Source organism: Vipera berus (genome assembly GCF_964194415.1).
Source record: "Vipera berus genome assembly, chromosome: 3".
NCBI classification, from domain to species: Eukaryota; Metazoa; Chordata; class Lepidosauria; order Squamata; family Viperidae; genus Vipera; species Vipera berus.
Window position 1 is genome coordinate 212,084,794 of NC_138204.1, and position 19,262 is coordinate 212,104,055.

The 19,262-nt window shown below is 39.6% G+C and overlaps 1 protein-coding gene across 2 annotated transcripts in view; it reads right to left on the minus strand.

The window, feature by feature from the left end:
- The window catches only part of TRAPPC9 (trafficking protein particle complex subunit 9), a 353,693-nt gene that overhangs the window by 321,565 nt on the left and 12,866 nt on the right, over positions 1–19,262 (minus strand). For both annotated transcript variants that reach the window (XM_081323018.1, XM_081323017.1), the window contains 6 exons: positions 15,055–15,200; positions 12,679–12,807; positions 9,992–10,018; positions 8,259–8,380; positions 6,001–6,126; positions 712–928 (listed from right to left, as the gene is read on the minus strand). In XM_081323018.1, coding sequence (XP_081179144.1) covers positions 712–928; positions 6,001–6,126; positions 8,259–8,380; positions 9,992–10,018; positions 12,679–12,807; positions 15,055–15,200 — 767 coding nt within the window. The remainder of the gene's footprint in view (positions 1–711; positions 929–6,000; positions 6,127–8,258; positions 8,381–9,991; positions 10,019–12,678; positions 12,808–15,054; positions 15,201–19,262) is intronic.

Consider the following 19,262-nt stretch of genomic DNA (forward strand, 5'->3'; position numbering starts at 1 on the left):
GAGCTAAAAACAGTAGAATAATATTAAAAATCCCCAATAAAAACCCCAGCACATCCCCCGTCAGGCCAGGCCGGCTTGCTTGTATGACAGGATGTTCCCGATCGTCCCTTTGTAGAAAGTGGTCAGGACAGGGGAAGGAAGATGTGCTTTTCTCAGGCGACGCAGAAAATACAGGCACTGCTGTGCCCGCTTCACCAGGGTCTCACTGTTGAGCGACCAAGCCAGCCTCCTTGTTAACTGCACACCAAGAAATTTGATGCTGGAAACCATCTCCACAGGTGAATCATTCATGCACAGAGGAGTGTGTCTGTGCCTGCCTTTTCTGAAATTGACAATGATCTCTTTGGTTTTACTAATGTTTAAAACCAAGCTGTTTTTCTTACACCAGTTCACTGAACCCTCAACCTCCTTGCGGCAAGCACCCTCACTGTCATCTTGAATATGGCGCACTACTGAGATAAAATGGAAGGGTTGCATTTAGCTAGTACAGTAGCAGATATAATGATCTTGTGATATAGTTTCTAAGCATTCCTAGTAGCGAGTCATCAGCGAACAGAAAGGGTTCCAGAGGTCGCCAATGCCATAATCCATAAACTTTAGTCTACTGTGTTGTTGTTTTTTATTCTCACTCATTTGGCTTTATGACATGAAAGCAAGAAAAAGTAAATCTTGGGTTTGTCGGCTTATTTCTCTCTAAGCTAAACCTGGTACCTTTGCTGAAGTCTTTAGGATCCAAAGACAGGCTATAACCCGGAAGTGTTTCCAGAAGAAGTTTATAGCAGGCTCTCCAACCAGGTTCCACGATGCTTGGGGCCACACACTGCATTGCTGCCACTCGTTTGAAAAAAGCGGATTTGCGATGAAATCCAATTCGCTCGTAGAGCTCAGAAAGAATGCTGTAGCGCTGGATTTTTTCTTCTTCAGAAAGCTGAAAAACAACAATGGATTTTAAAAGAATTTTAATAACCAAAATTGCCATAAGCAAACTAGGTGCAAGAAAGGCAAGAAAAATAACCCCTGAAAGCATGTGTGTATGTGTATAGGTGTGTGTGTGTGTGTGTATAGATATATAGATAGAGAGAGAGAGAGAGAGAGATACATACATACATACATACATACATACATACATACATACATACATACAAGACAGACAGACAGACAGACAACGGGGGGTCAGGCAGGCAGACATAGAGAGAGAGAGACAGATAGAGAGACAGAATAGATAGATAGATAGATAGATAGATAGATAGATAGATAGATAGATAGATAGATAGATAGATAGATAGATAGATAGATAGATAGACAGACAGACAGACAGACAGACAGGCAGAGACAGACAGACAGACACAGAGAGAGACACACATACACAGAGAGAGAGACAGGATAGACAGACAGACAGACAGGATTGATAGATATGAGATAGATAGATAGATAGATAGATAGATAGATAGATAGATAGATAGATACAGATATGAAAGATAGATATAGACAGATAGATATGAAAGACAGACAGACAGACAGGAAAGATAGATAGGTAGGTAGGTAGGTAGACAGACAGCAAAAGCAAACATTTCACTCAGCGAACATTTAACATAAACAAGTGACGTAGGAATACTGGACAGACATTTCCACTTCAGGTATTTTCTCAGTGCATGCTAAAAAAAACAGCAGTTTGCCTCTTCCAAAGTGTAAGTAACTGCAATAATAAATCATTTTAAATCTCTGTTCCAAACAAAGCATTGTGGTTTAAGACAAGCCACACTTCCCTATTGCTGCCGACTCTCTGAAATATGCCCCCCCTCCCCTGAAGACTGGACTTATCTTGCTACGATTACCTTGTAGAGAGCATTTAAAACAAAGACTTTCCACACCGGTCCTTGAAGACTTAAGATCTGCATTTCCCTTCACATCCAATCATTAGGGGGCTATTTTTAACATTTTGCTAATTTTGGGAGAGTTGTTACAATGTGTATAGTTTGATCATTCGATTTCTGATCGGCCCAGAGATGTGTGAGCGCAGTGGAAGAAAAATAAAAGTGGAAAACGTTCATCTGAAGTCCATCCAAAATACTGCAGGAGCAGCTCTGCAAAAAACTGAACATAACTCGGTTACGTTGCCAAAAGGGGGGGGGGGGAAACCAGAACAAGGCAGAACTTGCTGCTGGATTCTGAACATCTGTCATATAAGCAGCTGAGAAACAATTTTATAAAAATAACTGTAATTAGCACAGGAAAGTTACCTGTACACTGTAATACCAGATGAACATACTTTAACATTCTGCCAGAATTTCAGGGATATATTCCAGGGAGACAGACTGAATTCCATCTCTTATCAGATCGGCATCTGGCTTTTCAGGAGAGGGTTTGTAGATCTGTGCCACTGCCTCGCCCATCCATAAAATTGTAAGGATATTAACTATTTCTCAGTACAAAAATGTTGTGTAGTCAGAAGTACGAGGGCGTTTTGGAAATAAACCTCCGTTTGGTTATCCACCACGGACACTCGCAGATACAGAATTTTTATTATACACATTGGGAAACAGCGATAACGTTACTTTTCGACATAATCGCCGTTCAAATTGAGGCCCTTGTCGTAAGGTCTTACAAGGTGGTGAAATTCCTTAGTCGTTGTCGCTCGGAGCCAAATCTGGGCTATTGTGTGTGTGTGTGTGTGTGTGTGTGTCATCAAAAACATCCCAGCGGAACTGCTTCAAAAATTCTTGGGTGCGTCTAGCGGTGTTGGGGGGGGCGAGCATTATTGTGAACGAACACCACACCCAGAAGCGGTGCCATAGAAAATCCCACCAAATGTGAAGAGGCCGAAGGAGTAACTGCTAGTGAAGTTCGCGGAGCCAGGTTCGACCGTCAATTCAGAAGTCTACTGGGAAACGTTAGGAAAAACTCAAAAAAGCGTCAGTGTGGTGTTGGTTCGCGATAATGCTCACCCGCACACAGCTAGACGCACCCAAGAAGCAGTTGAAGCAGTTCCGTTGGGATGTTTTTGATCACACACACACACACACACACACACACACACACCAATAGCCCAGATTTGGTGCCGAGCGACTACTACAAAGGAATTTCAAACCTTGTATGACGTTATGACAAGTGCCTCAGTTTGAACGGCGATTATGTCAAAAAGTAACGCAATGTTGTCGTTTTCTAAAGTGCGAGATAAACGTTCTGTACCTGCGAGTGTCTGTCACTGATAACCACACGGAGGCTTACCTCCAAACTGCCCTCGTGTATCCCACTTTACAAAACCAGCCAGCTCTTGGAATACAAAAGCAGCATGTTCCTTTTCTGCACTGAAATACTCGGGTGCCCCGTGCTAAGTGACAAACGCATTCCACTTTGAGAGGGAAGCAAAATATGCCTTAGTTAAATGAACGAGTGAAAGCTATCTCATGGCTACGGTAAAATGGAAACCCCAATCAGAAATTCCCTGAAAATGGGGCAGGGGAAGGAGGAGGAGTGAGGAGGAGGAGGAGGAGGAGGAGGAGGAGGAGGAGGAGGAGGAGGAGGAGGAGAATCAGAATTATGTTATTTTGTTTTCCTACAGATTTATGTGTATGCATCATCAATTATTCAGCAGATAGTCCTTGCTTACAGCAGTTGCTCAGAGAGTACAAAAGGCCTTGCAAAATATTACAAGTTCCCAACCAACCAAGCAGTATTTTTACTGTAGGAACACCCCATGGGGTTGTTTAACCACAGGTTGGGTGCATCTAAACCCAACAGGCTTCCCTTTGCTCAGTCGATTCGAGCGGAGATTAGACTGCCATCTGCCCTAGGATGCTTTAATTTGAATTCCTGCACTGAGCAGGAGGGTGGGATTCTATGAGTCTGTCAGTCTATTTTTGTCACGTAGCTATTCCAGTTCAAGACAGAAATAACTCTGCAAAGGAGAATAAGCCCCCCCACCCCTCCCGAAAGAAAAGCACTGTATTTAGATAATTTAAAAGTCTATCAAACAGAATGTTACACTGATACTACGGGTAGTCCAATCAGAGCATTAATCATTTTTATGATGCAACGCTGCTGACCCCTAGTGTAAAATGTAAGATACGAATGTAAAGCCTGCTATAAATTTTGTCGAAATCTATCAAAAGGTTTTAATGAAAGTTCTTTTTATAAAACAAAACCGCAGCATGTTATTAACAATGCTGAATGTACACAAAGGAAGAATAACAAAGCAACAAAGATGATTAGTGGGCTGGAGGCTAAAACATACGAAGAATCATTGCAAGAATTGGGTATGTCTAGTTAAATGAAAACAAGGACTAGGGGGGACATGATAGCAGTGTTCCAATATCTCAGGGGCTGCCCCAAAAAAGGAGTCAAGCTATTCTCCAGAGCGCCTGAAGGCAGGACAAGAAGCAACGGATGGAAACTAACCAAGGACAGAAGCAACCTGGAACTAAGGAGAAACTTCCAGACAGTTAGAACAGTGGAACCAGTGAAACAGCTTGCCACTAGAAGCTGTGAATGCTCCAACACTGGAAGTTTTTAAGAAGAGACTGGACAGCCATTTGTCTGAAATGGTATAGGGTTTCCTGCCTGGGCAAGGGGTTGGACTAGAAGACCTCCAAGGTCCCTTCCAACTTTATTATTATATTATTATTATATTATATTAATTTCTAAGAATAAGAATAAAGATCAGTTGCATATCAATATAGTTAAAAACACTTCTGAACCTAACAGCTTTTAAAAGATGGTGTATCATAGTCATTTATTGGAATGACTATAATATGGTCATTTATTCAAACTGATTAATATGCACATCATACTTGTTCAAAATATACTGAAATGGCATTTTATGATCTGCATTCTGGTACGGTAAAATTAAAAGACCACCTACTTTTTCAATATCTGAGGGTGAGATAAATGAAATCTGAAAGATTTGTAGCAAATAATATATATCTAGGGACACAGTGGCTCAGTGGGTTAGGACGCTGAGCCTGTCGATCAGAAGGTCAGCAGTTTGGCGGGTCGAATCCCGAGTGCCGCATAACAGAGTGAGCGCCTGTTACTCGTCCCAGCTTCTGCCAACCTAGCAGTTCGAAAGCACGTAAAAATGCAAGTAGAAAAATAGGGACCACTCCAGTGGGAAGGTAACAGCGTTCCGTGCGCCTTTGGCGTCTAGTCATGCCGGCCACATGACCACGGAGACGTCCTCGGACAAGCGCTGGCTCTTCGGCTTTGAAACGGAGATGAGCACCGGCCCCTAGTGTTGGAAACGACTAGCACGCAGGTGCAGGGGAACCTTTACCTTTTACCTTTAATGTATATCTGGAATGTCAATAGAGTTAGTCCTCCACTTACGAACCCAAAATTTCTGTCGTTAAGTGAGACATTTGTTAAGTGAGTTTTGCCCCATTTTACGTCCTTGCTTGCCACAGCAGTTAAGTGAATCACTGCAGCTGTTAAGTTAATAACCAGGGTTGTTAAGTGAATCTGGCTGGCTCATTGACTTTGCTTGTCAGAAGGTCGCAAGTGGGGATCATGCGACCTTGGGATGCAGCAAAGGTCATGAGACAGTTGCCAAGCATCTGAGTTTTGATCACATGATCATGGGGAATTCTGCGGAGGTCGTAACTGTGAAAAATGGTCACAAAACACGTTTTTCAATGACGCCGTAACTTTGAAGTCACTAAATGAACTGCTGTAAGTCCAGGACTACCTGTACGTTCCATCTGTAAAAACTAGTTGCTTTCTAGAGTCAAGCATTTATGCTTGAGGAGTAACTTACTCTACATGCAAAAAAACAAAAAGAAAAGAAAATGGACATATAAATAGAGAATGTGGCATAACGCTATTTCTGAAAACTCAAGATATTATCTTTACCGAACGGCTTTTTGCAGGCATCAAGTTCCTCATTGTGCAAAATGAAGCACAGAACTAGAAAGGCATTTGGCCCAAATTATTAAAGTTCTTCAAAATAATTCAAAGACCGATGGAGAAATTAAATCCTAGCTAACAAGGAAAATGTGTTCTCACCTGACGAAGGTTAATATAAACAGCGTTTTGGAGGAATTCAGAAGCTTCCATGCTTCGTTTCTGTATTGCAAGCACTCTCACCGCCTTCACACAAGCTTCCAGTTCAATAACACCAGCGTTTTTGTACTAGAAGAAATAGATAATGGATTAAAATATTGGTCTACTGTATACTTCCTCATCACATTATACAGTGTATTTCTGTATAAGAATCCTAGCCTCTTTGCTATAATAGATCAAGCTATATTGTTCTACAACTCAGTATGCCTCTATTTTGCTGAGATGCAGTCAGCGCTAAAACACAGTATCACTAACCGATTGCATCTATGGATACATGGAGAGCCACAAATGGTGTTTTTTATACCATTTGAATAATAATTCGAGTAATTCTATTGAGTAAAGCAATGCAGGACATGGCAGCCAAAATTCAATTCAATTCCCTTCCTTCCTTCCATCTGAAAAAACTGTCACTGTTCATAAATTCTAATTATTCTTATTTTTAATCATTTCATAATTTTCACCTACTTCTGAAAACAGAAAAGGAAGCCCCTATTGAAAAAAGCTTATTTACACTTTTACATCTTATTCTATTTTTTTTATTTAATGTACGGTATTTCAAAACATAAGCCCATTCTTTCCTATGTTAACTCTTTTTGTGTTCCTTTAAAACAATGTTAAAAATATTAGTTAGCAATTCTTTTTTTCAAACGGCATTTCAAAAAGGTAAGGGGGGAAAAATTAAATTATGCATTTTTTCCCTGAAATGCCTGTATTTCCTTCCAGCCTTCACATCTCTACATGTAGTATCCAATATCTTTTGTTTTTGTTTCCCACTAAAATTCCATTTAATCTAGACATAATTATATTCCATTGTGTCACATTGCCACAACACAAGACAAAGATTCATCACAGCAGCATTTTTAGTAGCTATAAGTTCTACCTCCAGGGTATTATGGAAAACCTATGTGCAGACAATGCACAAAGCTAATCTACAGGTATGCCTGCTTAATAAGTATGCCTTTTTGGAGACAAATCACATCTATAGCTTGATTCCTCTCTTCCCAAACCTTACATTTATCTCTTCCCCTTTCAGCACACAAGTCAAAAAAGGACGGTAATATTTAAAAAATGTACCTCTACTGCAAAACAAATGCTCTTCTTAATAATAAAAAAACAGACACTTTTCTCAAGAGATTGATTAAATATATGAATGTGCAGCTCAACATCCTCTTAAACGTATTGCCTCTATCTTCTAATATTGTCACAAGCAACAACAAAAAAACAAGCAGCTTTAACTTTTTTTTTCGATTAACAAAGTTTAGAACTATATCTACGTTTTCTGTTATGGTTGCTGTGAACTAATGGAAATATATTTACTTATTATATTTATACCTTGCTGCAATGCTGAAGGACTCAGAGTTTATAAGAGAAGTACAACAGACAAATTTTCTATGGCTGAAATAAAGCAAATAAATCTTGATCATGGCATAATCCCAAATGCCTTATAGAAAAGCTTGGGGTGAGGGGGGGGAGGTTTGTTCTGCCTTAGCCTCCATCATCTCTTGAAATTGGAGAAGAAAGTCCTAGGGACCTCAACTTTGGTTGGTAGTTGATTTGTTTCTCCAAACCACTTATTGTTAAATCATATTCTGGGCAAATTCAGGCAAAGATAACGATTCATTTCTATTTTTAAATGAAGACTCCAAATTTCCTCTGGTAACTGGGCCAAAATGGGGAACACAAAAGGACTGAGTTAGCAACAACCCCAAGATTTGGTAAAAAAAAAAAAAGAATAAACCATACATTTATGTTACTTCTCACTCTAAATATACAAATAAACCTTTTTGCATTTGAGAGTGAATCTAGAATTTCTCTTTTAAAAAAACCAATTTACACTGACATTATTTAGCAAATGTTGTCGTTGTTGTTGTTAGTTGCGAAGTCGTGTCCGACCCATCGCGACCCCGTGGACAACATTCCTCCAGGATATATTTGTATAGCAAATATTACTATACAAAAATGAGCAGCTATGTAAAAAAGGTGTTGGTTCATCCAATTAGCACTTCCACAAATCTCCAACTGTTCTTTAGGTCTATTATCAGCCATGTACGCTGCTGTGTATAGTCCAGGAGTGGGCAACGATGATAACTTCATGACCTATGGACTTCAACTCCCAGAATTCCCGAGCCAGCCCCAGTCTATTATCATTGATGCAGATTTATGATTCATATACATACGCTCACTTATTATAGCAAAGTTACCTTGCTGTAATAGGAAATAGCTTCTTTGTACTTCTCAATGATGTCTTCAGGGCTCAGACAATTCTTAGCTCGTCCTATTTCAGAACTTGTATCTGCACTGATGCCATTTGATGTGAGGGCTCCTGCATGAAATTAACAGCAGAAAAATTCAACTCAACCACCACTCTCAGGTCAGAATAAAACAAAAATGTTTTGCTAAGTCTCCCCCCCCCAAAAAAAAGCTTGAGCAAGGAACAAACTGATTAAGGGGGTGTTCTTTGGTGCTCTCTGAGCTTGGTTGCAGACATTACATTACTCTAACTAAGTAATTTCATCAGACCCCTCAGTTCAATCCTGAGTTAAAAAAATATTCTTTTATTGGTACAAACTAATCCATTCAAAATGTAGTCAAAACGGCAGAGATCTTGAGATTTTTTTCCCCAAAAAGTATTGAGTCACGCATTAAGCAAAGCAAAGAAAGTTTGAATTAAAGCTGGATGGATATATATATATATATATATATATATATATATACTGTTTAAAAAGCACAGAGAAAAAGTTCTGGCCAAATTAATAAACTGATACTTATCGCTTATATTTCTACTAACTTAATTTAATTATGCTATCGCTTCTCTTAGCTGCAGCAATTTACTGAAGGACTCACGGCATTTTAGATAAATCTGCTATCATAAAAAATTACAATAAAAAAAAGTCAGATTCCAAATGGGAAAAGGGGGGGTGATGTGCTGGTCAGAACTATCTGAGCAAGTGAACAGGAAGAACCAATAGTAGCTCGCCAACAGAATTTGGCAAGGATTTTGGAGAGGCTCCCTAAAAAAAATTCCATCCAAGTCAACAGGCAGTCTGAGAATTAGGCTGAGAGCCTGAAAAAAGGAACAAAAACTTTTAAGAAATAAACGTGGGTAAGATTCCTAATTTGTCCTAAAATACCTCTGGGACATTAGTGTTCCTGCCTAAAATAGTGGATTTTTTAATAAAATCAAAGCAATAGTAAGCAGGATTCCAGAAAGAGGGAAGCTAATGAGAAAAAAAAAGTCAAGTTGAGGAGTTCTTTAAAAACAGCTTACCAAAAATTGCAACCTATTCCAAAGACTGAAAAATAGAGGACGGACAAAACAAGACACACGAGATGGGAAGAGGTGCAGATCAACAAGGAAAAAACTCAGCTCTGCAGAGAGATTGTTAAGAAAGCTAAAGCCGAGAATGAGTTCCTCAAAGCAACAGAAATAATCTTGTGCACAATATATTCAAAACCAAATCGTCAAAATTCCAACTTCTTAATGTTGACGGTAGCGTTCTAATTGGCAGAGTTGGGGTCACGTACTGGAATCTGCTGATTTTCTGATAGAATCTTTATGTGGGGGGTTTTTTTTATGTGAAGTACGAAGTTCCAGATGAGGGAGATAAACAAATCATCTGGGCAAAATTAGGGAAAGAAAAGAATTGAAGGGGAAAAACCATAGATCGGTCAGCATCAATATACGGGAAAGTTCTAGATCCGATCATAAAATAATTAACTTGCAACTGGATGATAATTGCCAGAAGTCAACATAGGTTATTAAAAAAGAGACGAAGAAACGATTGGAGAAATTTTAAACGGGCAGGATTCTAGTCATCAGTGTGTGGTGTCTATTTTTTTGAAACACAGAAGTGAAATTTCTAAAGCACGTAGGCAGTGGAAAACTATTAATGAAACATTTGACTGACAAAACAGAGCTATAAAGTCAATATACCTGGATCAATAAGAACTTCTTGTGCACCTAGGGGAAAAAAATCAAAACAGTGTTAACCTTCTACATTGCCTAAGCAAAACAGTGCCAAAATTTTAATTTTATTATTTTATTTTAGTTACATTTTTGAAGCTCAAGTCAATATACATAATACTCTCTCTTTCCATTTTTCCCCATAACAGCCCTTTGAATTTTATTGGGTTGAGAGAGTCTGTTTCCAAAACTCAGGGTAAAATTTGACCTGAATTTCCTCATTGCCAGTCTAGCATCTTAATCACTACTGTGTTATTCTTAATACAGGTAATCTTTGGCTTACAACCAGTCGTTTAATGGCCATTGGGAGTTACTACAGCCTCAGAAAGGGCGTCTTATAACCCATAAAGCACTGCCATCATAAAATGTCATGCTGCCCCCTTACGATCACTTGACCACATTTTGGGTGTTTGGCAACCGACTAACATTTAAGACTGGTTGCAAAGTCCTGCAGTCCCATGAGAGTGATTTGCAACGTTTTTCCCAGTGAAAAACACCCATTCGGGAGAATGGATTTGGACTTATGACCAAGTGATTCACTTAACAACTGCCACAAAAATGACCGTAAAATTGGATCCAGTGACATGGGTGCGTCGATTTAGGACTGAAGTTCTAGTCCAAATTGCAGACTCAAGTCAAGTTCTGTGCGTTCTTTCTAAAACATTTTTTTTATTTAGAGGGTTCTCAGAAGTGTTACTGTATAAGTGCCACAAGTACTGTATTCCTGACACTGCTACTAATATCAACACTTCAGAGTCAGCAAAACCTCTTTCACCTGGTCTCAAATCCAGCTTTTCTCCTCTAGCATCACACCTCTCTTCACATTCTAATATTTACTTCAATTCTGCTCCCAGATAAAACTAGCTAATTGAAAGCTTTGCAGTCAGTTACCTGCGCAACAAAGCCATCTTTCGACAAAGTCAGTGCTATTTTTTCTCACGTTGGTGTATTTTTTGACATTTAAAAAAAAAACCCACTAAACTCTAATTTTTATATGCGGACAAAATTTTGTTCTGCTGAGCATTGAGAAGCCATAGGAGTACATGAGGCTAAAATAAATCTTAAATGCAGTAGATAGATAGATAGATAGATAGATAGATAGATAGATAGATAGATAGATAGATAGATAGATAGATAGATAGATAGATAGATAATGGAAACGGTAGGTGATATAAATGATGGATAGATAGATAGATAGATAGATAGATAGATAGATAGATAGATAGATAGATAGATGATAGATAGATAGATAGATAGATAGATGATAGATAGATAGATAGATAGATAGATAGATAGATGATAGATAGATAGATAGATAGATAGATAGATAGATAGATGATAGATAGATAGATAGATAGATAGATAGATAGATAGATAGATAGATAGATAGATAGATAGATAATGGAAACGGTAGGTGATATAAATGATGGATAGATAGATAGATAGATAGATAGATAGATAGATAGATAGATAGACAGAGAGAGAGAGAGAGAGAGAGAGAGAGAGAGAGAGAGAGAGAGTGTCTTGGCGACGTTTTGACGAGGTCCCACTCGTCATCTTCAGGCTGGTGTCTTCAGCTTCGTGCTTGTGCGAGCAAAGCGTGATCGGAGCTGCCATCTCTCTATAAATATTGGTGGGGGTGTGTGGGGTGCTGGCTTTGTTGCTGTAAGCGGGTTGGTTGGCTGTGTTGTTACATCCTGATTGGATGATGGAGTTAGTGTTTGCAGCTTAGTCGGCTGTTTTGTAACATCCTGTGTGGCTGAGGTGTTGGCTGAGTGCCCATTAGTCTTTTGTGTTGTAACGACTTGGGTAATGGGCTGTGTGATGACATCCTGAGCTCTAGTGTAGTGATATCCTGAGTTCTGTGCTGCAACATCCTGGGTGGTTGGCTGTGTTGTGACATCCCGAGCTTGAGTATTGTAACCTCCTGAGTTCTGTGATGTAATGTCCTGAGCAGAAAGCTGTGGTGTAACATCCCGGGCTCTGGTTTGGCTCCGAGTATGTGGTCTGGCTTTGTGTTCATGGTGTGTCAGTTTGCTTTGTGTGGGGGTCAGGAGGGGGTGCAGCAGCTGGAGGTGCCGCCGTGGTTGTGGTTGCATTTCGTCTATGGGGTGGGTTTGGGTTTGAGTCTGGTGAGGATGATTGGTAGTGGCGTCCTGTGTTGTTGTGGGTCTGGTGTCGGTTTTTGTGGCTAGTTTCCAGATGTCTGGTAGGCGGGAGGTAGAGGAGATATGTCTTGAGTATTTTGAACACCTTGCCGGCCCAAATAATAAAAAAAAAAGATTTGGCCCGTATTGTTTATATAAATAAACAAATTAAACGAACACTGGGATGAAATAAGAAAAACTAAAACAGTTTTTATTGCTAAAAGATCAAGCTTTCGTTGGCTAACTGCCAACGACGTCAGGATGGAACGCTGGGGTGGGGAGATCGCGTTCATACTGTTGGTGTCTGCATGTTAATTTTAACATGCCTGGGATTCGCATTTTTAATCTTATCAAGCACGAAACCGAAGACACCAGCCTCAAGATGACGAGTGGGACCTCGTCGAAACGTCGCCAAGACACCCTCAATCCTACACAGGAAAAGACCCGAATACGCCAAGACCTATATATGCCATCGCAATTTAAAAAACAACTACACGAGCTTTTGCTTACCAGGTCTGTGCCTGTTACCTCCCTCTGCAGAAAAGGAACTGCCTGGTGCCTTGCGAGACCCAATTTTACCTCCAGTACCTCCAGGATAGTGATATATGACAGAAGCTGAACATAACCCTTCGAGAGCAGCTATAGATGAAAAACAGCTCTTTTAATGGCAGTTTGATCACAGCCTGTTCATGTAATAAACATATTTCATTCAAGACAATAAGACATCTCAGAGAGTACATTAAATGCAAGGAATATAAAAAGGCACGGAAGCGGTTCAGGTACCAAAGGCTGCTAAAAAGATTGACACAAGAATCGCTAATATTCAGCTTTTCTTCTATCGGAAGGTGGAAAAGAGAAAAGAGCTAATCCTCTGGCCAAAAAACAGAGGAAACCGCTTTTTACAGCGAATATATCAAATAATTCGGACGACGTTTTGCTTTCGCATTAACAGTACTTCCCCAAAACTCAAGGGTCTGCAAGTTTTATTTCAGCACGCTTTTTACTCTAAGAAATCTTGCTTGAATTTCTATCCCATATATTATAGGTAGTCAGTCCTTGCTTTGACCATGGTGTTGACAGAGGCGGTCAACTTTTATGGATTTCCATCGCTGACCAATGCAAGTCATCAAGCGCCAATGTCATGTGAGACTGCACTGTTTAGCAACAGCCATCTCAGCAGTCCCTGTTTTCTTGGTTAAAGGGAGGATCATGGATGGTTAACGGAGGACCGCCTGGCAACTTCTGACAGCTACCAACAACCAGGTAGGCAGGTATCTGGTTGCTGAGGTGCCTTGCAAGCACAGCCACCGGGAGGGGCTACTGCAGAGTAAGGCAGGGCATCCAGGTGGCTGAGGTGCTACTTATTTATACATGCAAGGTTAGGGGTAGCTGCTATGGCACAGCACACATTTAGCTGGGTCAGAGGGTTGCAGGATGCACAAGAGCAGCTGGGTGGGCAGGCAAGCAGGCATACGGGCACGCGCTACACAGCGTGAGATCTGGTACTCGGTAGCCAGGCTCCTCGGGAGAAAAAGTCAGGGATATGGGAGCAACATTCTGTCGCAAATTGCAAAGCTTACTCACTGGTGCTGCTTGTGGGCAGCCAGCAGGGAAGGTCACAAGTGGGGATTACAGGGCCACAAGGTGTTTCAACGGTCGTTAAGTGTCGGCCAGTTGCCAAGCGACTGGATCGTTAACATGACCACGGGGGATGCTGTGATGTCTGGAATTTCAAGGACTAGTCGTAAGCAGTGGTGGGATTCAGCCGGTTCGCACCACTTCAGCAGAACTGGTAGCAAATTTTTTGATGCCCGGGCCCAGAACGGACTTCCGAAAGCACCATTCACGCAGAGAACCGGTTGTTCACATATGTGAATCCCACCACTGGTCGTAAGTACCACTCATTCAACGCTGTTGCAGTTTCGAACAGTTCTGATTGAGTGGTTGTTAACCAAAGGCTGCCTGTATAGTATTTCGTATTTCATAATCCAAAAGCCCAGAGAACATCCCAAAGTCTGTTCAAGAAAACACAAACGAGGCGTTTGTTCTCTGCTATTTTCTGGAACAGCTCCCATTCTCTGCGCAAAGGGAATCCCCTGAGAATCACAAATTGCCGTGAATTTTAGAGCCATATTTATTTTATTGTGACCCATTATTATTATTATTATTATTATTATTATTATTATTATTATTATTATTATTATTATTGTTGTTGTTGTTGTTGTTGTTGTTGTTGTTTATGATTAATAATTTATTTTATTTATTAAATTTCTACGTGCCATCCATATCATTAATGCGGCAATTCCGGGCGGTGAATAATGGTACACTTTGAATTGCCAGCCGTCTTCCAATAAAATAGAGGAATTAAATAATGTGATAATATCCCAGTTGCAATGTATGGCAGTGAAAGCTGGACCATAGAAAAGGCTGAGGGCCAAAGAATGGAGGCCTTCGAACTATGGTGCTGGAGAAGACTCCTGCGAGTCCCTTGGACTACAAGGTGATCAAACCGGTCAGTCCTAGAGGAGATCAACCCTGACTGCTCTTTAGAAGGCCAGATCCTGAAGCTAAAACTCAAATACTTTGGCCACCTAATGAGAAGGAAGGACTCACTGGAGAAGAGCCTAATGCTGGGAAAGATGGAGGGCAAGAGAAGAAGGAGATGACAGAGAATCAGGTGGCTGGATGGAGTCACTGAAGCAGTAGGTGTAAGCTTAAATGGACTCCAGAAGATGGGAGAGGACAGGAAGGCCTGGAGGAATGTTGTCCATAGGGTCGCGATGAGTCGGACACGACTTCGCAGCTAACAACAACATCTCAGAGGTTGTGCCCCCCAAAGCCTTTTAGATACAATTATGTTTTATTTCCAACACTATCATCCCCTACCTCCGAGCCACAAAAAGTCATTTACGGAACGGAGAAGATCCACAGCCATATGATAGTGAACAAAGGAATCTTGCAACATCCCGGCTTGTAGGCAAAGGTCCCCAACGTGTTTCCGCATACGACCCTGACATCGTTTTTTATAATGTCTAGGAGGCAAAAAAACAAACGGTACAGAATTAGTTCAATTGTGCTGTTCTAGCAGAGAGTGTTTTTGTTTTTTTTTGCTTTAGTCGCCTCCTTGAGTTTGCATCTTACTGACAAGCAGTCAAAGATCCTCGCCGAGAGCTAAGAAGCCTATTCCCAGCTATCAGAATACTCACTATACGGCAGTAGCCCCCCAACTATTTTGGCACTGGGGACCGGTTTCATGGAAGACAATTTTTCCACGGACGGGGGAGGAGGGAGGGAGCCCACTGGTCACTTCCATCTATGAGACCTGATTCCTAACAGGCCATGGACCGGTACCAGAAAATAAGATACTGTATTCTTGGAAACAAACCTGCAGCATGTACGGAGAATAGTATCAATGACTTTCTCAGCCCTTTTGTCTAAAAGTCCAACGTGCACCACTTTAGCCGTGGAATTGAGTGAACCTCTTCTTTTAATTAACCACCTCTTCTTTTTAATTAATCATCAAGTAGCACTTACTGTGTTGGCAAAGAGAGGTATCATATGAAGGTTAGGAAGACCAATGCTTCAAAATAATTTTGGATGGACTCTATGAATTCCAAGCTTAGTAGCAGGCAGGTGTTCTATACCGACCCCTTTTTTAGTACACCTTCTAAGGACAAAAGAGTTTGAGGTTTGCAATCTTTTGAGAACGTCCGGTGACACGTCTTACTCAGGGCGTGCACTTTCGTTCATGCACGGACTGTATTTAAATGATTTATACAATGTAGCATCATTCAATTGTGAACTAAAACTTAATTCCACATCTTCAGATTAGAAAACGGCATTTTAAAATGGCAAGTTAATTTCTACAAATTTGAAGGTGTTATTTGCCTATAAATGAGAAAATTATTCCCTAAAAAACTAATTATCTTTATGAATAGGTTCATTACACATTTTATGGCACAGTTGATTTCCTCTCAATAGAATGATCGTCCTGTTTAAAATTTCAGTTTTATTACCGATTTCTATTGACAATTCATATTACAAGTTCTTATGGGTTGCGGGGGGAAAAAATCACTAATGCTGAAATACTGCAAAAATAAGACAGAAAAATAACAGTAGGTATACCTAAACCTGACAGTGAGGACAATCAACCAGTGGAACAACTTGCCACTAGAAATCATGTGCACTTCATCACTGGAAATTTTCAAGAAGAGACCAGACAATCACCTGTCTGAGATGGTATAGGTTCTCCTGCTTGAGCAGGGGGCTGGACTAGAAGACCTCCAAGGTCCCTTCCAGCTCTATTTTATTCTATTCTATTCTATTCTATTCTATTCTATTCTATTCTATTCTATTCTATTCTATTCTATTCTATTCTATTCTAAACTCATACAATAACATTGCAGTTTTATTGCATTTATCTAGCATATAAACAGAGTAGAATAAAGTAATTTGTACACCAAATGGATCAATTATATTTATCACAGGTAGCTTTGAGACATACGTGAGCCACTGGATCTTCCTTTCAGAAATATTTCCTTACCAGATTCCTCAGTGTCTTCCAACAATGACAGACCTGCCTTCCCTGGAAAAGTTGTGATACATTCAGAGATGTATCTGCCTTGAAAATATCCCAGGTTGAACTAGCACAATGAAATATCGGCACAGGAAACGTTTATGACATTTCGCATTATGTCATAAACCGTTTAGCCCACATTGAAGTGTATAGCACAGGCAACTGTCAGCAAAGGAAGTGTTTATGATATTCTATATTATGTCATAAACAGTGAAGCCGACGTTGAACTGTGTAACACATTGAGACATCAGCACAGGAAAAGGTTATGACACTTTTCATGTCATAAACTGCTTTATGATAAGGTTTATGTCATACATTTTTTATAGAATTCGCCAAATTTCAATTCCACGGAATCATGGGTCCTGAATTCTATATGCATTCTGCAAATTTTGTCCTATTGGGTACTACGTTTTTGCTCAGTTAAAGCTTATAGGAACAAGAGTTTTAGTTAATCTATAGATAGATATACTTATGACATAAAGATACAGTAGCATAACGTAATGTAACCTAACATAACAAAGATAACATAATTTTTAACAGCAAGGTTTAGTACAGCATCTTACATATTCAAATTAAATATAAAACAAATCATTCTATCTCCTTTTAGTTTACAAAAGCAATCATGCAGGACACGCTTGCATTTTACAAAAAAACAATGTACAATAGTACAAGACACAACAAGCATTTTCATTTTTTTAATTAGCATATGCTCATACTTCATTGGCTTGCCTACCATGTTCAGCAGTAAGAACTGCTATATGTTTTAAAATGCTAAGTATGTTTTTGGTAGATTATTTTTTTACTAGCAAAAAGCAACATGATTTCTTTATAGGGATGTATTTTACATTAGTCTTAAGACATATTTCATCTTGTTATTATCTTAAGTTTAAATTCCCAATAGCTCCAGCTGAAAAGAAAATCAAGAGATCTGATCCTTGCAGATCTGTCACTAGTCAAAACAGACAAACTCTTATTAAACAGTCGAATGGTTTGATTAAACATAAGGCTTCAGAAGCTTCCTTTCATTTCTTTCTTAGTAGCTCTGTTCTTACTGTCACGCTTATTCCTCTCTTAATGGAATTTTCAACTAAAAGAAAAGTGCATGTGCATGCACTATAATCTGTTAAGGTAACTAAGGTAAAGAATACTTTCGCTAAAAACTTTAGTGAATTAAATCGGGTCAGCAAATTCTTCCTGTCAGTGGTGTATTATTATTACTTTTTGCTGCTCAAAGAAAGAAAATGATATGCTTTTCAGTCCTGTAGTCATAAAGCTCCATTAGCAGTGCCCTTGGCAAATCTGATTATTTTGCAACTCCAAGCCATTCAGACAGAAATTAAGTACGGATACCTGGTTACCACCAGATAATCTATAAAGTAAATCTTAATTAAAAAAAAACAGAGGTATGCCTGAATGAATCAAATTACACTAGAGATCTTCTCAAAACTCTTTATTTATAGCTGAGTGTAAATGCTAAGCTGAGATTCCATCTGCTCAGCTAAAAGACCAGCTCCATTTAGTAGAATCTTTCCCAGTAATGTTTCTTTTCAACTTTAGTTGTTGCTGTCATCTAACTTTTATCCTCCTTTCCACCCAGAGGATACCCATCTAGAATGAGAACTGGAATTTAATGTTCTATTTTTCTGCTTTCCACATAATCCTATTGGTTTTGTTACTCTGACCAGCAACAGGGTAAATGGACCAGTTACAGCAGTGACGAGTGCACCATTGAGAGACTAGAACAGGGGTCTTCAAGCTTGGCCCTTTTATGAGGTGTGGACTTCAACTCCCAGAATTCCTCAGCCAGCGTGCCTGGCTGAGGAATTCTGGGAGTTGAAGTCCACACCTCATAAAAGGGCCAAGCTTGAAGACCCCTGGACTAGATACAGACAACTCCAATGTCCTTTTCAGCTGAAGGATGGTTTAAAAATATAATACAACATTATATAATCATCGTATAGTAAAATATAATAAAAGCCAAGACACAAAAAGTGTGGGCTGCAAAAAAGGATTTTATCTGAATAAGCATTCAGTACTTACCTAAGCAAGGTAAAAAAAATAATAATAAACAGGAGCAGAGAATTGCGGGTACATAAAAAGCACATTGGGTGAAATTCTTGTTGAATTCTTGTTCAAGATTTAAAAAAAAAAAAAAAACCCACAGAACTAGAAAAACATGCAATGAGAAGAAATCAACTGGGTCCAAATGACAAAACAGTAGTTGTCAATTATACGAGTGAGTCTGAACCTTACATTTCCAGTTTCTTTGATTTACTTATTAGATTTATTAGATTTTTTCCCCCTCCTGCATCTACAGTATTATTCATAAATACCTCACAGCAGCGAATGTACAGTAATATTGCTCTCTCTTTCTATTTTCCCCACAACTCTTTGATGTGAGTTGGGCTCAGAGAGAGGGATTAACCCAAATTCACCCCGCCAACTTTCATGCCTAAATCAGGACTAGAACTCGTACTTCCCTGGTTTCTAGGCCAGTACCTTAACCACGACACCAACC